Source organism: Ambystoma mexicanum, chromosome 2q (assembly GCF_040938575.1).
Source record: "Ambystoma mexicanum isolate Mex_15411 chromosome 2q, UKY_AmexF1_1, whole genome shotgun sequence".
NCBI classification, from domain to species: Eukaryota; Metazoa; Chordata; class Amphibia; order Caudata; family Ambystomatidae; genus Ambystoma; species Ambystoma mexicanum.
Genome location: NC_090924.1, coordinates 58,815,416 through 58,839,434, shown reverse-complemented (window position 1 = coordinate 58,839,434; position 24,019 = coordinate 58,815,416). Strand labels below are relative to the sequence as shown.

At 45.4% G+C, this 24,019-nt stretch overlaps 1 protein-coding gene across 4 annotated transcripts in view; it reads left to right on the top strand.

Moving 5' to 3' along the window:
• The window catches only part of DNAJA3 (DnaJ heat shock protein family (Hsp40) member A3), a 743,272-nt gene that overhangs the window by 202,284 nt on the left and 516,969 nt on the right, over window positions 1-24,019 (top strand). For all 4 annotated transcript variants that reach the window (XM_069646819.1, XM_069646822.1, XM_069646821.1 and 1 more), the window contains exon 4: window positions 22,842-23,045. In XM_069646819.1, coding sequence (XP_069502920.1) covers window positions 22,842-23,045 — 204 coding nt within the window. The remainder of the gene's footprint in view (window positions 1-22,841; window positions 23,046-24,019) is intronic.

Genomic DNA, 24,019 nt, shown 5'->3' with positions numbered 1-24,019 from the left:
CCCAACCCTGGTATGTGTGGAAGGCCCTAGACACAGTAGTCCGAATCTATCACATATAGGTGGGTGTTGGGGAAGATTTTCTTTTTACTACTGTCCCACCATAGACCTCATTGGACACCCAACCTTGTTTGATTGTTTTGAAGTCTTTTTAACTTCACTAGACGTGCTAAGCTCCTGTTTCGTGGGCACGGATCAGTCCTTATGGCTATCCGTGCAGGAGCTCTCATGTTTGGTTTTCCCTGCACACATCACATTTTAAGTGTAGTCGCGACACTCTGCTCCTCTAGCTTTATTTCTATCTTTTTGGTCACTGGCATGTGTCCAAGACCTTAACGTTTTACAGTTTTCTTTTTTATGGTCTTGTGCTTTTCTGCATTTTACTGCATAATGCCATTTAACATATATTCAAAAATTCAAAAATGTCCATGCCACGAGATTTTGTCCTGTTTTTTGGATATCTTGTACTTTAGCCTTTGCCCTTCCCTGCCAGGGCTGAATTTTCCATCTATGGTAAGCCCTTTTTATCGGAAAGCTCCAGCTTTCCCGTGATAAGTTGGTTCCATTGCCATACCGACAGATGAACATTGTGAAATAGTGGATAATTTAAATGTTAAAGGTATTTGTACCGCGCACCGTCACCAACGGAATTGGTCCCCTGGCGCTCTGGCGGATCTGTAAACGATAAGGGGGGGATGGGTTAGTAAGGTGAAGAGGGAGTAGGATAGTGAGAGCAGCGGTGTTCTGTTGGCAGCTTCAACTCGGTATACACCAGATGTTGAGCTTTGGTGCGGGTATTGGATCGGTGTCAGTCCGCATGTGCTGTTGCTCCGGCTTGTGTTGCAGTGTTGTGAAGTGCATGCGGCTTGTGGTACGAGAGATGGTTGTGTGAGTTATTGAGTGAGATAAGTATGCAGAGTTTGAGGTTGTATTGGTTAGTGGGTTACCTGATCTTTAGCATGCTAACATTCACAGTATTGTGGTACTTGTTTGCCTTCACAATCCTATCTAGATGCAGCGCTGGCCAATGTTCAGAATTCTATCTAGGTGTGGGCATGTCAACATTCACAGCCCTATCTAGATGCGGTGCAGGCTGGTGTTCACAGCTCTAAGTGTGGCACATGCTAACATTCAAGTTTCATCTAGGCGCAGGCATGCTATTCTTCAGTCCAAATCTTATCTATATGCGACGCAGGCTAATGTTCACAATTCTATCCAAGGGTGGACATGCTAATATTCACAATTCCATCTAGATGCGATGCAGGCTAATACTCACAATTCTATCTAAGTGTGGATATGCTAATATTCACAATTCTATCTAAGTGTGCACATGCTAATATTATGGCACTTTGTTATTGGGAGGTAAGATAGAGTGGCAGGGGTTTTCTGGAGTAGTGATTGCTCTACTCCCCACCCATGCCACACTCAGTTTCTGTTGGTGTCTGTTAGCTGCTGGCTTCCTTGGCGTCCCCTGCGGACACCTGCAGACACATCTTGGGGCAGTCCTTTGCCTCGGGGTCCTTCGCCGCAGGGCTGCCGGGCAGAGGGCTGCCATAGGGTGTCCTTGATGTGGGGTATGTGGGCCAGTCCGGATGGGGTGGGCGTGTAGGGAGGCGGGCAGAGGGAAACCAGGAAGCGTGTGGGCAGGGGTTGGGCTGGGAGGCGGCTGAGGGTGGGAGGGGGAAGCCAGTAAATGGGGCTGCAGGCCAGGGTAGGGGGCCCCAACCACGCACCAAAATCGTGCGTTTAGAAGCCCAGGAGGGTATTTTCTCATGTCTTAACTCACCTGCAGCGCCGGATATTCAATTTGAATGGTGGGTTGAGACTTTGCATTGTCTGGCGCTAATGACATACAGGCAACTAAACTGTACTTGCCCGACGGCCAAAAATTCCCAGTTTTTCCACTGCTCAGCCCTTCACTTCATTTCATAAGTTGAAGTCTATGATGTGCCTTGAGAGGTTAGTGCTGTGGAGTATATTTAGCTCGCAGTGGGATGCGGAAGTTGACAGAAGAATAAGAACACCACATGGATGGCATTTTAACAGAATATTAGTGTAGAATTTGGCGTTGGTGGAACCTGGGGGGACACAGATGTGGACTACGTGCATTTCGGTGCTGGACTACCCATTTGCCCGGGACAAAGACAAGTGCACACAGGTTGTTTTTGCGTGTTGTTGCAGTATGCCACAAACAACCCATTACAATGTAAGCCACAACATTTTACATATTTACAATTATCCGTAAACATCCATCCTGTCAATTGCAACGTTGATAGACAAGAATAGGAAGTTGACGAAGTTGACCATTCTAAGATGGCCGCCACCAAATAGCAATGTAAACATTGGTTTCGTCGGCAACTCTCCTAACATTAGTAGCACTGAGATTGTGCACACGCTTACGCCGCGTTCGACTCTGCAGCCCTTCAGTTCAAACAAGGTATGCTTGTAGGCAATAGATGTATGGTCCCTCTGGTCCATGATTATGAGTAGACTGATGCAGATTTAATTACTTTTTCAGCACATCATTCGCGCTCTTATTCACGTGAATTGCGAAATCTGATAAACGCTAGAGTCTACACCGCATTTTTACTGGTAAGAAGCACATTGATAGTGCGGTCCTTATTGGTAGCTCAACAAGCGAATATGTTCTCTACTCCTAATCTCTATTTTACAACATATTTGCCACTTTACAGAACAGTCACTTTTACGACCAGCCTCAGGTTAGTGACAGCACAAGCTAAATTTAGTTGTGATTACATGACACATCTTTGTGAGCCGATCTGATCTCTGCACTTCTTTTTTCTTGTGTATTGTTGCTGGATTTTTCTCGCCATAACACTTATGTATAAATGCTGTGTATACCTAGGCATCGTTGAATTTGATAACTTGCACTATCTGAATGCCAATGTATAATACAATACTGGGGATGTGACACATGTTCTTTCACTCTTTTTGGGACTCATTGAATGACATGACAAAAACTGTGACCCCTGAATATATGATGCATGTGCTTTTATCCAACACATGTAATGTGAGGGACATTCTGGAATGTCCTTCTACTCTGTCAATTTTGAAACTATTGTGTATTTGCTTTTGTTATGGTTTGACGTTTTTGTGGTTTTTGATGTGATTGAAATGGCAACTCTGAAATATGGGGTAATCTTTAATGTAGGCTGATAATAACCTTGCCCTGATGAAGGATGTTAAATCCGAAATGCATAGGCCACTATCTTTTTGAGGCATCTGCAATTAGTGAACTCGAATTACAATATACCAGTATAAAGAATAAATACTTCTGTTTTTTGAAATACAACTACCTGTGTTAAACTATATTTCAAAAACTGATCAAGAAAACATACTCCACATTGAAGTGGTATTTGGGAGTGCAGCCCACACCGCTGGCTTCACGGCAAAGGTCTTGTTTTTGCTCAAAGACTGGGACCACTGTAAAATATTTTCAGAACTTTATTTTTTTTTTTACCAGCAGCTGTGACTTTTTTGATTGATTTGGCAATGTGCCATACATAAAATTGATGGCAATTTTTTTGGAAACTGCTCTCGCATGGCCTTGGCTATTGAAACATGTCTGTCGGTGGCTATGAGGTCTATTTGCATTCCCCTTGATTGGAGATCTGCCAGGGATTTTATAAAACCATATTTCTCGATGGCCACTGAGGATTTACATTTGGACACCTGCATGACCACGGAACTCGCAATTTGTTTAGTTTCCTTGTCCTGAAAGTGGTATGTGCAGTACTTTGCTGAAAATCCGGGGCTGTCGCACTGTCCATCGCCAGCTAGCCTGAACCGTTCGAGACTGTCCTTTCAATTGACATTTGTTCAATTTTCCAAGCTTCACTAATAGCAGGGAATAAATATTCTAGTTGAGATTTGTAGTACTGCGTTTTAGAAAGGAACTGGAGTCCCACAAATTGACAGAAACTGGACAACTTAATAAAATTGCCACTGAAAAGTAAAGCTGCTGCACACAGTAGATAACCAGCTGGCACTTTGCCCAGCATCGGTTGAGCGGACCATGAAAATGTAGCATGGAGCAGGCCACAGGTGGCTTGGATTTTCAGATTTGTGCCTTGTGATACACAAGTCAAATTCACCAATGGCTACCCGCATAAACCCGCCCCCCCGTCCCCCCAACTGGATGGACACACTTCAGCATCAGTACAACTGTACCAGGTAGCTGTCGAATACTATGTATTTGTGCTCCTTTATTATACTATTGTCCTGCATGAATGTGGTTTGTGACTCAACTGTGGTGTACATATCGGCCGAACAGGAAACACTGAAGTCGAGATCTTTGGCTAGTTCCTCGGTCAGTTGCGTTGAGGCTTCAGCGTCTGTTATTTCAGCTTGTGTTATTTGAACATGAATTGGAGAAACTATCAATGTCGATTGTTTATTGGGTGGCCCTTTTTTTTTTTGCGGGTGTAGATTGTGTGAAGTGGTCACTGAGTAATTCAAAAGCATCTTCCTTATATTCAGTTTCTTCATCTTGTCGAGTTCTCGCAGTGTAGTAGTGGTCCAAAAACACTTGGCTTGCTTCGCGGGTCACATTCAATTCATTTTCTGGCTATTGGGCATAAGCATCTCGAGTCTGCTTATTGACTGGACTACGCTGCGCCTCAAATAGTAGTTGCTCCATGGTGAAATCTGTTTGGCAAGCAGCATCTTTGGTTTCATTTGATGTCTGTCTTCATACTTAATTTTCTTCTGGGCCTCTAGGAGATGGGTTGTAAAAACATGTTCAATGTAAATCCAACATACAGTATATAGCACTTTAGATTTATTTTTAAGCCATGTTATGAAGACACCAGCCCAAACCATTTTTTTTAAACAAAAGTGTTACGCTTGTCTCCTTGATTTTCTGTGAAACCGTGTTCTTCACAGTACGACCGCACCAGCAAGCTGGTCTGTCAACTCTGATACATGTGCCTCCTCTTCTAAATCCCGGCCTTCTATACATCCCTTAAATGTTCATTAAAAAAGTCAATCGTTTTTTTAATCAAATTCTTTCCTCGCATACATACCCTTGTAAACTGTGTAGGTCATTTAGTCAAATTATACATTTCGAATTTCACCTAATTGATGGCTAGTGTACTCAATCAGAGATCACCTAGCGAAACCCACTGTTTGTAATGTTGCACTCAAGCATTTTGACTTGTATTCAGCATTAGGGTAGAAATTGTAACATTAGAAGTTTGAAGAGAAGCTTGTTTATAATGTCACTGTCTGATAGTATTAGATGTAAAATATACTTTCTTTAAACGGAACTGTCAGTACGCATCCCTCATGCTCTGGACCAGCTCCAAAGGATGATGTAATTGTAGTCTAAAATCCCTGTATCCCCCTGTAACAAAGTACTTGTTTTAGTATGGATGAAAACAGTGAAATTGAACAGACACAATAGGATGTAGTCAATGGTACATATCAATAAAAACCCATAAATTAAACATTATGTAAACAAACGACAGGATACGTAAACTATTTCATATTATCTAAAATTCCATGCATATTACATTTCCGTAATCGAATAGCGAAATAAAACTACCTGATAAGCACTCCAAGTAGTTGTTGACTCCAGGAAAGAAATTGATGCAGAATCTTGCTCCTTCATTTTCAGTGCTTTGTTACGAAGTGGTAAAGGGAAAATTAGATTTGCATTATATCTGTGGGAAGATCCAACTCTCAAGAATATGAACTTCAACAAGTCTGTATGGCTAACCATTCTTATACTGGACGTGTCTGTGATATCACTACCGATAGTATGTGCTTCAGTGAATATGCTCACCTACATAAAAATTGACATATGAAGCAACCGATTACGAAAAGATTGTGCTAATTTCTAAGGACACTATAGCATAGTTTTCTGTTTTCATAAATAATTTTCTATGATGCTCCTAAAACCAGTGACAGATGTCTAGCCAAATGGGGTATAGTTGTAAAGCAATACAATCTGGTAAATATGCAAAGTTTAGTAAAAATAACATTTACACCAAAAGCACCAATCCATCCATGTAGTTACCTGTTCAGTACCCAAGGCCTATAGCTAAATCATGAACCGTGACTCACCTGAGGCAGTGTTTTCATGAATAGAGTTGGAATTGCATTTGGAAGCAATTTACGAGACGTTCTGAGTCGATGCTCCTTTGTGTACTGCGAATGGTCGTACATATTCGTTCTACAGTGCAGGCTGCAGATGCGGAATCGATCACCCCTCAAGTCCCCCAAGACATCCTGGATTCTACTTTCAAGCTCTTCCGGCACAAATCCGCAAAATCTGACCCATTCTCTTATTAAATCTATATTCCTCGGGAATATATGCATTATTGTGCCGTTAGGTTTGGTATGGCGCTTAGAACGGCAACCGTAAACCATACACGCAGGCATTGTTGAAAAATCTGTAAAAAAAAAAAAATCCACATCGTGTAAAAAAATATTTTGCATGAATGCGTGAGAAAGATAGGATATCAAACATTTTTGTCATGCCCCCTGCCCCTGGCCCTCACTGGCAAGTCAGCCTTCCAGTTAGGGCCAGGTCAAAGGCCTTAAAACCTCATCCAAGACACTCTTGGAGTCAGTCCTGGCGCCTTTGGCGCAAGGCTCATAACCATCCTGAAGGCCAACATTAGAATGGGACTATTGACTTGGGAATATTTAACTTGGGGGTAGGGGGGGGTGGTTCAGCCAACATGGAGGCACACACATAGCTCAGTTACAAGGAACTGAGCTATGCGGTCTAGTCTTTTGGATGTGCCAGGCCTGGGACTATTTTACCTGGACTACTTTACCTGAGACTATTTAAACCACACCCAAACAGCAGAACATGCTTTGCGTTATTCTGCTGTGGGCAGCTTAACGGTCACCGTGTCCAGTTCTTTGATGCCAGTTTACCTGAAATCAAGGACCATCAGAGAGCGAAAGAGCACTACAAAACCTACCTGGAACAGTATCCTGTCTTCAATCCACCGCTGACTTCAGTTCCATGCACCTGAAGGTACGAACTCCATCATCCGGCACCGCATGCATCCTGGAAAGAAGAGAAAGAAAGACTGCATTAGTAAGCGTTTACTCAAGTTTCCTCCCGAATGAAGAAAGCCACACAATTCTTACCAGGGTAGTCATCTCCTGGTCAATATCATTGCTGGAACATTACGTCGCTCGGCGAGGAACATCGCAACCTGCAAGGAGAGAAAAGACACAGGTTGGCAATATAAAGACGAAACAGCGCCGCACATTTCTCACCGGACAGCATCGCGCACACTGCGCTTTCGCCTACCGGCCCATGCTCATCTTCAAACTGTTATACCTGTGACTCATCTTTAACCAGAGGCCTTACCAGGGGACCGGGAGAGGGTTTGAGAGTGGAAATTATCCAACCAGGGCTGGGTGGCGTCCCCGTGGATAACGGGTGAGCGTAACATTTTTCTATGCAATGTTTGTTTTGGTCACAGAAGCAAAACCTGTGTAGCGTAGCCGACTGTATTCTAGGATAACTTTCATACACAATTGATTGATGTGACGTAAATCATAACGTGTTACTCGTCCCTTGAATGTACTATCATGCATCAAAAGGAAACCTGCTTATAGACGCGGTCTGCGAAGGATGCAATACTATCCCAATTGACATTGATGACAATTGCTATATATCGAGAACAAATCAAACAGAAGTCAATGGTAACGGCAATGAGATGAATGAACATTACACCACTGGGTACATTCGATCGAAATAGATAGAAATTTAGAGATCAAGAAGAGATGATTAGGTCACCTGCACTTACCTTGACCAACGAACAGATTCAGCAAGCAGGGTAGATAGTAGCAGGTGAACAGGTAGACCGATCACAAGTTGACTTCCAGTGCTCGGAGATGTTCACAGGTAGCATGAAGACGAGCTGACTTTCAGTTGTCACTCCTTTCCTGGGCAAGCTCCTGGAGAAACTTGCCATCTCCCAGCTTAATCTCCATGCTGAATCTGTTGGTAGCCTTCATGACCATCAGTCTGGCTTCAGAGCTGCCAGAAGCACGGAAACTGCTCTCCTGAACATCCGTGAGGACCTGCTCTCGAACCTTGACTCAAACACTCCTTGTGTTCTCATTTTGCTTGATCTCTCTTCTGCCTTTGATACTGTCAACCATACCATCCTGCTCAACCGTCTCCGTGATAACCTGGGTATCACTGGTCAGGCTCTGGCTTGGCTGACCTCTTTCCTCTCAAATCGACCCTCCCAGGTCCAACTGGGGTCTTTCCTGTCTGACATCTTTTTCTCTACCTGTGGTGTCCCCCAGGATTCAAACCTCTCTCCCTGGCTGTTCAACCAGTACCTGGCACTTCTCGCCCAACGCATTGCTGCTCTCTGCCCCTACTTTCAGTGCTATGCTGATGATACCCAGCTCATTTTCAGGCTACCCTCGGCCTCCTCCTCTCCTTCCCTCATCTGACTGTCTTTCTGCTATCCAGGAATGGTGTGCCGCCAACGACCTCTGCCTTAATGCCAGTAAGACCGAGATTCTACTCATCGGCACACCCACCCACTCCCTCCTTCCCTGCAGCTCTCTGGCCGGCCTCTCTTGGCCTTCTTCCTGCTCCTACCTACAATGCTAAAAACCTTGGGGTCATCTTCGACTCCACACTCCTTCTCGCCTCACATTTCTGACGTTTCTAAGAAGTCACACTACCAGCTGCACCTCCTCAGAGGTATCCTTCCTTTCCTCTCCTTCCCCCAGAAGCTCACTGTCTCCAGAGCCCTGGTTCTCTCGAAGCTGGACTACTGTAACAGCCTCTACCTAAATCTGCCTGCCGCTACTCTCCGCCCTCTGCAACTCATCCAGAACAGGACTGCGAGACTTGTCCTTGGCCTCAAGCCCTGGGACCGTATCTCTCCAGGACTGAAACCGCTACACTGGCTCCCTGTGGCTGCGAGGATAAAGTTCAAAACCCTCTGCATTGTCCACAAGGCCTTCTGGGGCCTGGGGCCAAAATACCCTCAACTCTCCCTTCCTAAATATCTTCCTTCTCGAGCACTTTGCTCATCCGCCTCCAACTCCCTCAGGGTCAGCCGCTTCTCTAAGCAACGAGTTGGTGGGAGATCTCTCTCTGCTGCAGGGGCATCCCTCTGGAACAGCCTTCCTGCCTCCCTAAAACTTGAGGAGAACCATCTCCGGTTCCGGAAGCGCCTCAAAACCCTCCTCTTTGCTTCTGCTTTCTCTCCCCCTCTCCCCTGCTAAATCACTGAAATTGTACTAAATCAGCAACTGGGCCACTCACCAATCTCGGTCCTTGGGCCAGCCACTCTCCCCTGCACTGCCTTCCCGGCAACCCCTGCACTGCGGGACTGTCTCTGTATCCCAACAGCCCCTCTTCCCAGCAATTATCTTGCACTTTCCACCAGCTGGCCCTTATTATTTATCTTGTTTGTTACTAACCGTGTACTGCACTTTCCCCTCTCCCTTTCCCCCTTGCACTTTTCCCGTCCCCTTAACCTTGCACTTGCGCGATCTGAATGACACCTGGCCTAGTAGGATCGTTGTCTGTCTCCCTTTGTTCCCCCCTCCCTGCCTCGTCGCGCCTTGAAACACTTGTGTATAGGCGCGTTACAAATGCCATATCATATCATCATATCACAGATGTTCTCAAGTAGCACAATCACGATTTGACTTGCAGTGCTCAAAGATGTTCTCACGATAAATATCAAGGGGTTTATATAGAATTAGAAAAGTGGGTGTGTATGTGAATGGGTGACCTGTATATGGCGTGGCCTTATGCGGATAGCAGGGGCGCTGCCTGCTTCAGGGGAGCCTGCCTGGAGACAGTGGGACAGTGGTTCTGGGGAGGCCATGTGAACAATGGCCCCTGCACGGAAGATACCTTTTGAAGTGTACATGGTGTTTGGCACCTTGGCCGTTCCCACCCAGTCAGCCTTGCCAGGACAAGTGAGCGTGTCCTTGATTCACTGAAAAATTGAAACAACCATTCATAAAAGTTCAGTATTTTATTTTGTTGCTGATGTTGAAAGCACAAATGTACTACACATTGTATACTTCGCGTTGCAGCACAGTGTCGGAAAATCCCCTGTACTGACCGAAGTCACTGGGGAATGCGTCTCTAATGGCACCAACGACACAGGCGGGTATTACTTGTCGAACGGGGTGTCCAAGCCTCCCATGAAGCCACCATGTAAACGCACAATAGGCCACCAGCCTGTACCACCTGTGGAAGAGAAAGATACAAACTATATTTAAATGAACACGGTGAGTGTATCAATCCTTAGTTGAAAATGCAATCTTGAATCCTATGGCATCGGTGCCAGTACAAATGTTACTTCACGGATCAATCAACTTGGGCTTTAAAGTGTAGACTTATTACAAAAGTGAAAAACTATGCATTCCATTACATTTGGGACACAGAGAAATATTGTTTCTTGGTTGTACGTGAAAGACACAAGAGGACCAATATGTTTTCCATAAATCGCGAGTGATGTATAGAATTGCAAGACTACGTGCATTGGCGTTGTGAAATGGGCCGTACGCGTCTATCGATGTCAGCTTCAGGGGCGGGGGATATGATTTAGTGCCAAGAGGGCAGTTCACCTTAGGGCGATGCGGCAACGGATAAGATTAGCAAAACATAGGAAATGTTTGTACGATCAATCAACGTATGCTGAAACACATGCCCGAACGCTCGGGACAATAATATTTTTCTGCACACTATTCCTTTAATCTGAGGACAAAGTGCAACATGTCCATAAGTAATTGGTGTAGTCTTTGAACTATCTATGGCTATTAAGTTGAAATGAATGGGTCCAGAGATTAAATGCATCCCATCTTTTCACGCAAATGTATCTTGCTCCCCCACATAACTGTCGTTCAAGGCCAAATCTAGTATTCAATAACTAAAACTTATTAACAAAACGTATGGTAAAGACACTAGACAAAATATAAGTAATCTTTACAGAAATGTTCAAGACAAGTATGATGCACTGTAGGAGGAACGAGCACAACGGCAGAATGCTCATCTTCACCATAATGGGAAAACCTGTGACAAAACTAATGCAAAGAGCAAATCTGCAGAAGGTTCACACTAATGTCAATAGTGCTTGCAGCCTCAACTGCTAAATATTACGGTCTGTCTAATTGGTGTTTTGTGGAATGCTCAAAGAATTGCTTTTGCAGACATTTGGGCACATGTACAACACCTTTAAACAACCCCATTAAAACGAGTAACAAGACCACTGTCAGCATTTGGGCCTACAACAATGAATGGTAGAACTTTGTGCAAAATATTGCATGTTTTAAATGACAGGGTAGCCTCTACTTCAGCAAGCTACTGTTGACAAAGGTAACAAAGGCTTGTCTAAACTACATTGGCATTTGCGGTATAGTCTGGTTTGTAGTGAGAGGCTTAATTTAATCATTTCAATCTGAATCGCAATACCAAGTGTGATGTTTGTGACACCACACCAAGCATTAATATAAGTTTTCCCATTTGTTTCAGTTCTTGGAATCACTCTAAATGTGGACTATGTATACTGTGGTGCTTTCCTCTGTTATTTTCTTATATTATTATTACTGTGCTACTATTTCTAAATTCTATTGTAAAAGGTTGGTAAACCAAATACAAACATAAAATAAAAAATACCAAGCATTAATCGGGCATACACTGTATTGATACCATAAACCACCTTCCCAATAAAATGTGGCCTCCCTATGAGGTGGTCGAGTGCATTCATATGATACTATGGGCTTACATGTCCTCTTCCTCGGCTGACTAACTGAAAATGTATTTAATCAAAAAACACAAAATACACCTAGACTGGTGACTGAATTTAAAGGGAGACACAATTGACACCTATTCGCTAATCTTTGCACTGGGCATTTTTTGTTCCAGCACAAAAGAATGCATGCAAAATGTGTGCAAGGTAGGTGTGCGGGGGCACCCTGGAAAAAGGGTAGGTTGTCAGACAATCCATGGATCAGCAAACAGAGGAGGAGCGGTAGCCAATGTAAGAGGAGAAAATAAAAAGGAAAAAGAGGGCAAGAAAAAACGGAGAAGGCGAGAGTATTGGAAAGTCGATAGTAAACGTGGCTGGTGACCAAAAGAGAAATTGAAGGTCAAACATAGTCTGTGGACTTGTTGAGGCCATTACACCAAGTGTGGTGTTGTACACGTCTCTCAGCGAGAACCAGGAATAATCAGAGTGAAAGTGGGAGAGAAAGGTACACAGAAAGCAAGTGAGCAAGAGTAGTGGGGGAGAGGGAGTGGGGGTAGAGCATACGAAGGAAAAGGCGAGAGAATGAACTGGAAGTGAGATGAAATCTGTTGCCCTTACATTCCTTACTCTTTTCTCACTCCTTTTACACTTTCCAACAAACAAAAGGGGGGGAGATGGAGAAAGAGGTACAGTAATGGGGAGGCATTGAAAACACCAGGAAGTGCCTTGTCATTTATTAAAATGTTTAAATGGATTTGCATTTGTAAAGCGCCCAAGCCCATAGGCATCGAGGTGCTGTTGCGAACCAGTTACACAGTACATATTTTGGGGGGGAATGACAGACAGCAAACAAAAAACAAGAACTGAGGAGCAGGTAGTTCTCTTAGCTCCCAATGTCTGAGTTCAACCAGGCAAAGATTAGGCGAAGAGCCAAGTTTTGAGGGCTTTTCAGAATGCCCAATGAGTTCTGCTCTTAGCGTGTGCAGGCGGGAGTGCCAGTGAGCTGCTGCTACGACTGGGAAACTGGCACCTCCTCTGATGCGCTTGAACTTCAGCGGTGCAGTGTAAGTGGGTAGACCTTACTGGTCTTGTCTGGTTAGATCTGGCAATTTTCTGGGCCAGATATTCGGGTGCTGTGTTCAGGGGACATTTGTGAGGATTTTGAAGTTGATCCTTCACTGGATTGGCAGCCAGTGTGCCTCCTTTCTAGCTGCAGAGATGTCTCTTTTGGTGCTGATTAGTGCTGCGCGAAGCACATTGTTTGCATTTATTTGTTTGCTGTCTCTGTTTGTTATTTATCTGTTGCTCATCTGGTTCGCACTTTCCACATCTCCCCCCTTCCATGCACCTTTCCCCTCCCCCTCTGCCATGCACTTGCACATTCTCAATGTCACTGGGCCTAGTAAGATCGCTGTTTTGTTCTCCCCTGTTCCACTCCCTTGCCTTGTCGCGCTCTGAAACACTTGTGTACGAGTGCAATAGAAATAAAATATCAGTTTCAATTACCTGCAATTTGCAGATATTTCTCTTTGATGTACCTGCAAAGAGGGCATTGCAATAGTCTGGTCTTGCTCCCGTTATTGAAAAAGCTATGGTGAGGCAATTGGACTGTGTCAAGCATTGTTTGGCTGCGTTAAGTAGTTTGGGAGTGTATGCTGCGGAGGAGGTGATTGCATTCACTTGTTTTGTGAGGGAGAGAGTGGCATTGAAGTGGACTCCCAAGGTTTTCACAGACGCTGCGACTGTACTCGACCATGAGTATTGCAGTATGGAGAGCGGATGGGTGTAGAGCATGGAAAATCGATGCGCGTGGAGAGCGGATGAGTATGAAAGAGGATGGGCAAGGAGAGCGGATGAGTCTGGGAAACGTATGAGAGCGGCTGAGCGTGGAGAGCGGCTGAGCGTGGAGAGCGCTGGCTGGTGGAGGAGTGTGGCGAGCGGAGGAGTGAGGCGAGCAGACAAGCGTGGAGAGCGAATGAGTATGGAGAATGCATGGGTGTAGAGCGTCGAGCACGGATGAGCGTGGAAAGCGGATGAGTATAGAGAAGGGATGGGTGTGAAGAGCGTACGAGTCTGGAAAGCGTACGAGTGTGGAAAGCTGATGAGTGTGGAGAGAACGGAATATGGAGAGCGGACGGGTGGGAAGCGGGGAGCGCGGATGAGCGTTGGAGCGTTGGAGAGTGGATGAGTATGGAGAGTGGATGGGTGAGGAGACCGTACGCGTGTAGGGTGAACGGATGAGTGTGGAGTGAATGGATGAGTGTGAAGAGAATGGATGAGTAGAAAGCGTCCAGGACAAAAGCAGTTAACGGATAAGTGTGGAGAGCCAACAAGTGTGGACGGCGGCTGAGTGGACGGCGGCTGAGTGTGTAAATGTGTAGTGCGATCTTGAACGCCTGAAATGACCAAAAAACGCATAGAACGGACCTGACCGCTCAAATGTGTGACGTACACAGTATGCCTTGGAATGCATGGAACCTTTGAAAGAGCATACTTCATACCACACCCCACGCTTACTCTCTCCTTACACCACCACTCAACTAGAACACAGAGATACTATGACACCATTCGGTATATCTGTTCTCATATCAACATCTGCCGCTCTCTTCCCATAAGTAAACATCGCTGGTCTCACACCCCCAGCCAGGCATTCTCCTCAGACCTAACGCAGCCACTCTCGATCTGGATAATTCCGGCCAGAGCGAACACATACTCCTGATCTCTCAACCACCACACCTACCGCTAAGAAGCAGCTACCACATGAACTCCGCACCAGCTGCACACATACCCGGTGCACACACGCACCTTGGACTCTCTAATCTCTCTACTGACCCGAACTTCGGTTCCCAAGGGCGTTCAACCTACCAGCACCTTCAGACCATACCAGTGGTATATAAGGCGCTATATAAATGCAAAATAACATAACAGTATTGGGGGAATTTCTTTAGCATCGCTGGTGATCCCACCACTAGGATCTGTCTTATTGTTTAGGCAAAGAGGGTTCTCAGCCATCAAGGTTTGAATGGTTGAGCATGTTTTGTTGATGGTCAGAGTCATTTTAGTATCGTGACAGTCGGACGAGGATTTTGGGTGTCTGCATAGTTGGCAGAGACCATCCAGGAGGTCAAAGATGGGTTTGGTAAAGATATTATTATAGAGGGTTGAGGAGACACCGGTCCCTTGCAGGACGCCACAAAAGATTGGTATGGGTGTGGGGTGGCATAGCCGAGTCAGAGAAGACTCTCATGGCTCTTCCTTCAAGGAAAGAAGCAACCTTGGACATACCTTCTTGGGAGAAGTTGATGGCCACAGTGAGGTTGTGACACAAGGTTTTATGGTCTACCAGGACGAAGGTGGCTGATTAGGTCAAGGAAAAGGAGAGCTGTCTTTCCTTCGTCTCTGAAACTGTCAATCTGAATATTTTTTTTTAAGTGTAACAGTGCTAACTGTTCCGTGTCCAGCTCTGAAACCTGATTGGCGCTTTCCCAGGATGTGGTTGGATTCAAGGAATGGTTGAATTAGGTTGTAGGCTGCCCTGTCCAAAATATTTAGTAGGAAAGGAACAGTGGTAATCGGGTGGTAGTTGTTGGGGGCAGAGGGGTCTAAGCTAGGTTTTTACATAAGGGGAGGACCCATGATTTTTTTAGCTTAGTAGGTACCTGGTTTGAAGAGAATGATGCATTAATAAAACTGGTAATGAAAGGGGCTAGGAAGTCTGCGCAATCCTTGATTATGAATGCTGGGCAGATATCCCCTTTGCATTTGGACGGTTTATGTTTTCTTATAATATTTGCAGTCACTTCTTCTGAGATTTCTCTGAATAGAAAGGTAGTGGTAAGCGGGCTGGTAGACGGGGGTGGGGGGCGATTGTGGGTTTGTGTACAGGTGCCTTTCCTTTAATGAGATCTCGTTTTAGCAGGATTTTCTCCTGCAGGGAGTGTAGGTTAGCTCTCATGGCAGTGTGAATGCTAGTACACCTCATCTCATCTTTTAAGATGGTAGATGAGGGTGGGGGGGGTCGGCAGCTGGCATTTCTAATTCTCTAAGAATACGGAAAATGTCTTGCGCGCTAGAGCTGCCCTTCGCGGTTCTAGCAATCTATGCTGTCGCTTTGCCTGCAATGATGGCTAACTTGTACTCTCTAGCAATGATGATCAGAACGGTTTTGGGTGTATTCGCTGGTGCCTTTTTCCACTCAGCTTTTTGCTTGTCGTTTTTTGGTTCGAAGGGCTGCGAGGTTGGCATGAACCAAGCGTTGATATGGGTTACTGGCTTAGGTTAGCTATAAGGTTAGGGTTCGGGCTGAAGGGGGCTAAATGCAGAATATGGGTGAGAAAAGGGAATTACAGGGGGTCTGCCCCTGTAATGATAAAGTTAATATTGGAAGTACCAGACAGAAGATGTAAAGGTAGGGAGAGGTAAATATAACAGTGAATGGATGGCAAAGTGAATTTAGAGGCAGTAAAGACATACATCTAACAAACAGAACAATAACAAAGTCTTGAAAATACATCTGGACATAGTATAGTCACTAGATGAATGGTTGGGATCTGTAGAATGGTGCACTGTCTCATATTTTGTTTCTTTTTTTAAAAAACCTTTATTTTGAGATTTGACAAGTGCATCACAGATAGCTGATGTGTTGAAAATATACAAATCTAACATACAACAGAATATGCAATATCGAGTTAAGGTCCGCTTTGTATTGTATGTGTGGGTAACTATTTGCGTGCTCTCAGCATGGTCTCTGAGATATTCACGTAGACCTGTTGGCTGGGGTCATTGGCAGAGCAGGGTGACTCATCTCCTGACGTGTCGAGGGATGTCCCCAAATATCTCCTCAGTGGGCCCAAATATCTTTTGGTCTACAGGTAGGCACCACATTTTGAACATATATTTCTTCAGTTTCCTGTAAAAGTATTAAGTGTCTCATCCAGGCTTGCCGATTGGTGGGATGGGTGGGGGGGTTCTTGCCTTTCAGGCCCCAAGGACACCCCTTTTAGCGACCACCTCTGCAATTGCAACAAGTCGACGTGTTTTAATCGAGACCTTCCTGATGTCGCAGAGTAGTTATCTTAATAGGGTTGCTTGAATTTGGAGACCGATAATGTCACTCACTGTCTCGGCCACCTTGCACAAGAACTTTTTAATCTGGGGACAGTCCAATACATGTGAAAAGAGTTTGCCCCTTAGGTCTGGCATTTAGGGCATTATGATTTAGTCGTGGGGTCTAATTTGGCGATTTTATTGGGATTTATATGTAAATGGTTCAGTATCTTGAATTGGATCAATCTAAAATTGGTGCATATAGATTTGGTTAATTGCCAATATTTCGCCCATTGAGTGTCTTCAATGGTAATCCTTAGGTCCCTCTCCCATTTGGCCTTCATTGTGTTCTTGGGGGGAGGGGGGTGTTGTTGGGACCGCATTATAGAGGGTAGAAATTCCTCATATGAAGCCCTCGGGTTTCATGGTATCGGTTAAGAATTGGTGAGTGGGTGGGGCTTCCGGGAAGGATGGCCATTGCTTCTTACACGCTGACTTTAATCTATGGTATTGTAGTGACATGACCAGCCCGGTCCTGACTTTCGCTTGGACGGTCTTCAGGGATGCAAACTTCCTGTCAGGATATAGGTCACACATATGTATTTCCTTCCCTGGGTCCCATCTTTTATGAAGGGTCGTGTCCAGGGTGGGCTCGAGCTTTGGGTGGTGCCATAGCGGGGTATGTGGCCAGTATAGGTTGTCGCACCCCACTCTATCCAGTAGACTGGACCATGCTCTCACTTTGGAACCTACCGGGTCAACCTCCCCCGATCTCTTAGCTCCTTGGAAAAGAGCATTGCCCGCAAGTTGAAAGGGGCCACAGCTAACTTTTCAGCTTGTATGTGTGCATATGCTTTGGTCGAGTCTCACCAGTATTTTGCAAAGTGAGCCTGGGGCGCCTGAAAATATAGTTGAAAATCCGGGGCTGCTAAGCCCCCGGTTTCGTACTTCTCGCACATTTTCGGCCATTGGAGTCTCACAGTTCCCCCTCCCCATACAAAACTTGATGGTGTTCTCTGTAGTTTTTGGAAAAAAGGTCTGCCTGGCCAAATAGGGATGTTACAGAACAGGTATAATAATTTTGGCACCATTACCATTTTGAGTAGCGATAGTCGCCCATTTAGCGATATTGGAAGTTTGTCCCATACCTTTAATTTGTGTTCCAGGAGTATTAAGTATGGTTCGTAGTTATTATAAAGGGTCTGTTTGTCTATGGCCATTATGATTCGCAGATATCGTGCAGTGGTGGGTGCCCATTTGAATTGTGCAGTGGATGGAGATTGCACTGTGGAGGGTGTGAGCCGGATGATTTCTGATTTAGCCTGATTGACTCAGTACCCAGAGTATTTAGCAAACGTCTCAATTTCGTGCATTACCGGTGGTAGATTGGTTTTGGGGTCTCTGATATACAGCATTGTATCGTCTGCGTAGAGTGAGATAAATTGGGGGGGGGGGGTCCCCTGACGCGAATACCTCTCCATGAGTGTTCATATCTAAGTTTGGCAGCCATGCCCTCTATAGTGAGAGCAAATATGAGGGGGGATAGTGGGCAGGCTTGTCTAGTTCCTCTTACAAGTGCAAAGCTTGGGGATAAGGATTTGTTCGTTCTGACCATTGTCCTGGGGTCAGAGTATAGGACATAATCAATACCGGGCCAAATTCCATCTCGTCTAGTATAGCGTGCATATAGTTCCAGGATACAGAATCAAATGCTTTTTCAGCGTCTAGTGTGAGCGCTATTGTCTTTTCTTTCGGGTCCAGCTGAGAGGTGATGGCGAAGAATCTCCTGAGGTTCAACGCAGTGGATCTGGTGGGAACGAATCTCGATTGACCAGGGTGTACGAGTTGATTCATATTTTTTGAGGCGGTTTGCGATTTCTTTGGCATATATTTTTGCATTTGAATTGATTAAGGGTAGAGGTTGGTAGGACGTGGGATCTTGTGGTGGTTTGTGAGGCTTAAGGAGTACTGTTATGAATGCTTCTTTCATGGTGTTTGGTAGTGTCCCTTTTCCTAGGGCCTCCTCCCAGACCTCCAGTAATATAGGGGCTAATTCCGCTTGAAATGTTTTGTACAGATCAACTGGAATTCCATCGGATCTGGGGCCCTTGCCGGCCCGCAAGTCTGCTATGGCTTGTTCTAACTCTTCGATGGTTAGTTGGAAGGTCCAGGGTTGTTTTTTCAGCTTCGTTCCGTTGGGCCAGGTGAACAAGTCTATGTAATCTTGTAATTCTCTTTGGGAGACCTGGTCTCTATTAGACTAGAGTTCATTGTAAAACTTCTGGAATACCTTATCAGTAGCTTTAGTCTGCACATACCCATCCGCATCTGTAATGCTGGTAATGGGTCTCATTCCTTGCTCTGCTTTGATGAGGTTAGCAAGTGTTCGGCTAGCTCTGTACCCTTTGCCGTATCTCCTGTATCTCCTGGCTCTTGTAGATTGAGTCACGTAGAAGAGTTCACGTTCGGCCAGTGACCTGAATTTTGTCAGATGTCTGAGATGTTTTGCAGAAGGGGTTCTCTGTTACTGGTAGCGTGCGCATTTTCCAGGTCTCTCAGTGCTCGCTCGGTGTGGTCTAGTTCCCTTCTTATTTCCTTCAGCGCTCTGTAACTCTGCGCCATTAATTTCCCAAGCAGCCAGACCTTGAAGGTTTCCCAGATCGTTGCCTTGGATTTGACAGTTTGCATTGCGTTCATGCAAGTCTATTTCCATTCTGAGGGGTTCTATCAGTGCGGGGGGCATTCTCCAGTTCCGGGCATATTTTTTGCTGTAGATGGTGTTCCGTCAAGAAGGACCGGGGAATAATCCTACATTGTGCGAGGGTGAATCATACATGCGGTTACTTCTGATATGAGGTCCGGTGTGCATAGCTAATAGTCTATACGTGAACTGGAGCCATGTACCGAGGAGTAGAAGGTGTATTCCCTCTCCTGTGGGTGTAGTTCCCTACACGCATCTGTGAGGGGGAGTGTAGACATGGCTTGGAGTATGGTCAGGGAGGATTTGGAATGGTTCCTGCTACCTCCAGAAGTTCGGTCCAGGATAATATTGAAATCCTCGCCCCAGAGCACTTGGCCTATCGGGGATATCAACGTAAGGATCTTTAGGTAGAAACTGAGGGAGTCAATATTAGGGCCATAAGTGTTCATTATGTCTTCGTTGTACAGTGTACCCCATATGATTGCATAATGGCCCTCCTCATCTGTTTTAGACCTGGTGAGATGAAAGTTAATTTGCTTGTGCACCACTGTGAGCACTCCCCTGGCTTGTGTAGAATAGTTAGTGGCAGCTTACGTGGGGCCCCAAGTTCAGGCAAATGAATCAGTCACTTTACTTGTTGCGTGGGTTTCCTGTAGTAGGAGGATGTAAATTTTGTGCCTATTTGCGTAACTTGGTAATTTCCTTGCCTTGATCGAGTGAGCAAGGCCTCTAACGTTCCACGTTAGTCTCGCCGCATGTGTTTTCCCTGGTGTACCCATTAGAGACTGCCTGTTTACAATGGGGTATAGCGCTGCCACACGCACTTGGCCCCACCGGGTCTGATGGCGTTCTGCGCCTCAGTATATTCGGGGCCGGGATGTCATGTCTGGTGGGGGTGGCGGGGACAGCACTGCGGCGGCGTGGGCACCGATCAGGTCAACGTACCTTTAGTTTTGGATGTTTACCAACGGGGGGGGGGCTCCCTCGACCCAGGCGCACCAGCAGCTCGCTCACAGTGGTCGCAGTGGAGGGAGTCTGCTGTGAGGCACGGATTGGGTTTGTGTGATGGGTGCACGTTCCCCACAGTTTGGGGCTCCTCTGCCGTGCACTGCCCCGCGGCCCCTCACTCCTCCACAACCACAGCGCAGGCTCACTCCGATGGGGCTCTCAACTTCTCTTCGCTGTCCGGCCTCGGGCTTGGAGCTTTAGTAGCTCACACGGGGGATCTCTAGCAGCCGGGGACCAGCTCCACTGCATGGGAGGAGGAGTGGGGGGGGCATATCCTATTTTCGCGTCAGCCACTCAAGTGTTTCTCGGGACCCACTCAATGCAGCAGGTTTTAAACAGCTCCGCACACTCCCTGAAGGTTCCGCAATCTGGTTTCGGACTTTTGTTCAGTTTATTCTCTCCCGATCCGCAGGATTTTGCCAGGCAGCGCAGCTTCACGTTCAAGCAGCCATCTTGATCGGCGTCCAACAGCGCCTCCCTTATTTTATTTTTAAAGCGGCAGGTTAAGAAACCAAGTACTTTTGGTGTTTTTCACTTGCAGCCTTTTTGATGGTAAGAATAGCTTTCACTTACAGATCCTGATCTTATGGACCCCTACCAAGCAACTTTTCATTTCCCTTGCGTCCTTCCTAAATATTTCCTTCTCTTCAAAGTGCAGGGATCTTAGCACAAAGGTTCTAGTTCTTTGTCAATAGGGGAGGGCTTTGGGGCCATGCAATCTACAATGTAGGTTTTGTTCCCAGAGGCATGTTTAGTAGAACAGGCAACAGGCATTTCAGGATTTCCATGGGCCTCCTACTCTCCCAATCCTTTGGGAATCCCAAAATACACAGGTTGTTTCAGAATTGGATAATCCTATGAGGAGAGAGAGCCTTCAATTTGTTTTGGCCAGGTCTTGTAAGCTTTTGACCTTTGCATGTAACACTGTTTCTCACCCTTAAATTGCCTCCGTTCCAATGTAGATATTAGAAAGTAAGGACATACGTTTTTCTAACTACAAGGACGATACTCAGTTCCCCGCTAAAGGGATGATACACTATCGGGAAGATAAGCGCATCATCAATGAAATGTATGGTCTCATTCCGGATTGGAGGTCGGAAAGGTGGGCTAGCACTAAACTGCGATAGAACTGAATTGTTTATAGGTACAAGCCCCAGAATACAAGAATTGTGTTGTGAATATCTTGCGCTTCAGATAGCAGAGTGTAAAATTGCTATGAAACAAAAGATCAAAACCCTGGGGGTATTTCTAGATCAAAGCCTGAATATGAAAGCTCAAGCTAACAGTCTAGTGTCAACATCCTCCTACTATATTAGACTACTCCCTTATCTGTCAATATCTCTCAGAAAAGATTTGAGACGGTGGTCAGGCCCATCATAGGCTTGAAGATAGATTATTGTAGTATCCTTCGGACTGGTGTCCGAAAAGGAGAAATTGCCAGACTCCCAAGTCATTCAGAACATGCTTTAAGAGTCAAAGTAGGGCTAAAAAACGTGTCTCTGAAGCACGGAAGGGCCTACACTGGCTACCCATAGAAGCCAGAATACATTTTTGTTTAACAGTAATACACAAATGCTTGGAGGGCTCCAATCAGCATTACCTGGAAGAAAGATTAATTTGGAAACCCATAGTTAAACAGCTCAGATTGGATAATACCAACATGCTTGTGGTTCCAAGAGAGAAGTTATCCAAAGTCAATAAGTGTGTTTCATAGCAGCACCAAGACTTTGGAACTCCATTTCACCAGATCTCAGAATTATCAAATCACTAAGCATATGTGAGAAGAAACTTGCAAACCTTTCTTTTCAAGTAATCCTTGAGACCCCGCTAGATCCAGGTAAGACGCAGTTCTCTGTTTAGGTTTGTTTGTTATATGTTGTATGACTGTTTGAATCTAAGGTTTGTTTCTTCTAGCGTCCGAATGCTTCTGGGCCTCTTGGTTGCACAGTACAAATTAAAGTAGCATGTTTAGCATTGACCTCAGCTGGGCCTTTCCTAATCTAGCCATTGAGTCTTTTTTAAGTTGCCACCATAACCCGTGAGCGGGGTGACCATTTCCATTGTATTACTCTCCCCTGATTACTAATGACACCTGCAGCCTTTGGGTTGCCCAATTTGTGTTTGTTTTTCCAATTGCACGTGCCTGTTGATTTTGTTTTATGTTGCTTGTTGCTGGGTATTGCTGTGGGTTATAGCAAGATTACTTGCTTAACAGTAGGAAGAAGGCAAGGATAAGCTAGCAGAGGAGCTCAGCTCAGTGCTGCCTTCCAGGCCAAGTATCAGTTCTGGAAATCTATTTTGTCTTCTTAATGACTTGTCAAAATTGGACTTCAGCCTTGATACCTACTTTTTCTTTTCTGCAGGTACTAAGTGACGAAGTGAAACGGAAACAGTATGACACCTATGGAACGGCAGGCTTTGACCCAGGATCTTCAGGCACAGGGCAACAGTATTGGAGTGGAAGAGGTCCCAGCATTGACCCAGAGGAACTTTTCAGAAAAATATTTGGAGAGTTTTCTGGTTCCTCATATGGGGACTTTAACAGTGTCTTTGAACAGCAGCAGGAGGTAAGAATGATCAACATTCTTCTCATCAGAGCCAGGTTGCATTTCAGAGATTTACTTTGAGGCGATATTACACAATCCTGCTGGTCAGTGTTTCCTTTTGCACCTTATACTTTGCGATGGTTTCTCCAGTGAACATTCGATTAGCCACTGGTTAGGACAATTCCTCTGTCGCTGTGTTTAAGAAACAAGGAGAATCAACCCTGAAATGAGCAGTAGGGTTAACCTCCAGCCCACCTGAGTCACATAACTGTAAACGTACCGGAGAAGCCAAGATTAAACTCCGGAGTGGGAGCAGCTGTATAAAGTGGTAGTGTACACATTGCAACATATAATGGAATGTTCACACACCATATTTCTCAAATAGATCTTTCATTTGCTGTGCAAAAAAGCAAATACAGGATTACAGGGTATTTACATTGTATAATGGCCTTTATTTACCATTTATTTTTTTGATTGCCTAACTTGGCCAATCTTCTCGTTTTCTGTCTTTTTCAGGTTTATGACTTTCGTTTTGTGCTCAGGCAGACTTCCACTGTGACTCTGTATATTTCCCTGTAGTGGTTTGTAGGGCTACCAAGGCAACAATATGGCTTTCAAGGTGGGGCTGGACAAGGCGAGTAACTGCCTGCCAGCCCGAGCCACCGGCCATGTCCGCATCCCAGTGCAATTTATTTTTCTTTTCACCCTCGAGATATTCACTGCTTGCACAGCCTATCTCCCAGGGAAGAAAGAAAAAAAGAAATGGCCGCAGTGGCCATAGGAAAAAGAGATAGTCCCCTTTTCATTTCTGTGGCGGCTGGGGTTGGTAGGAGCGCGGGATACCGGACCTCAAAGCTTCGGTTCTGCAGGTAGAGTGGGGAATGGGGTTAGTTGGTTTTGGAGGCCTGTGGGGCGGCAACAGGTAGAGGCTCCCTGTTGCCTCGCCACATAAAATAAATAAAAATGGGGCCACCCGGGCAGAGGCCTAGGGTGGC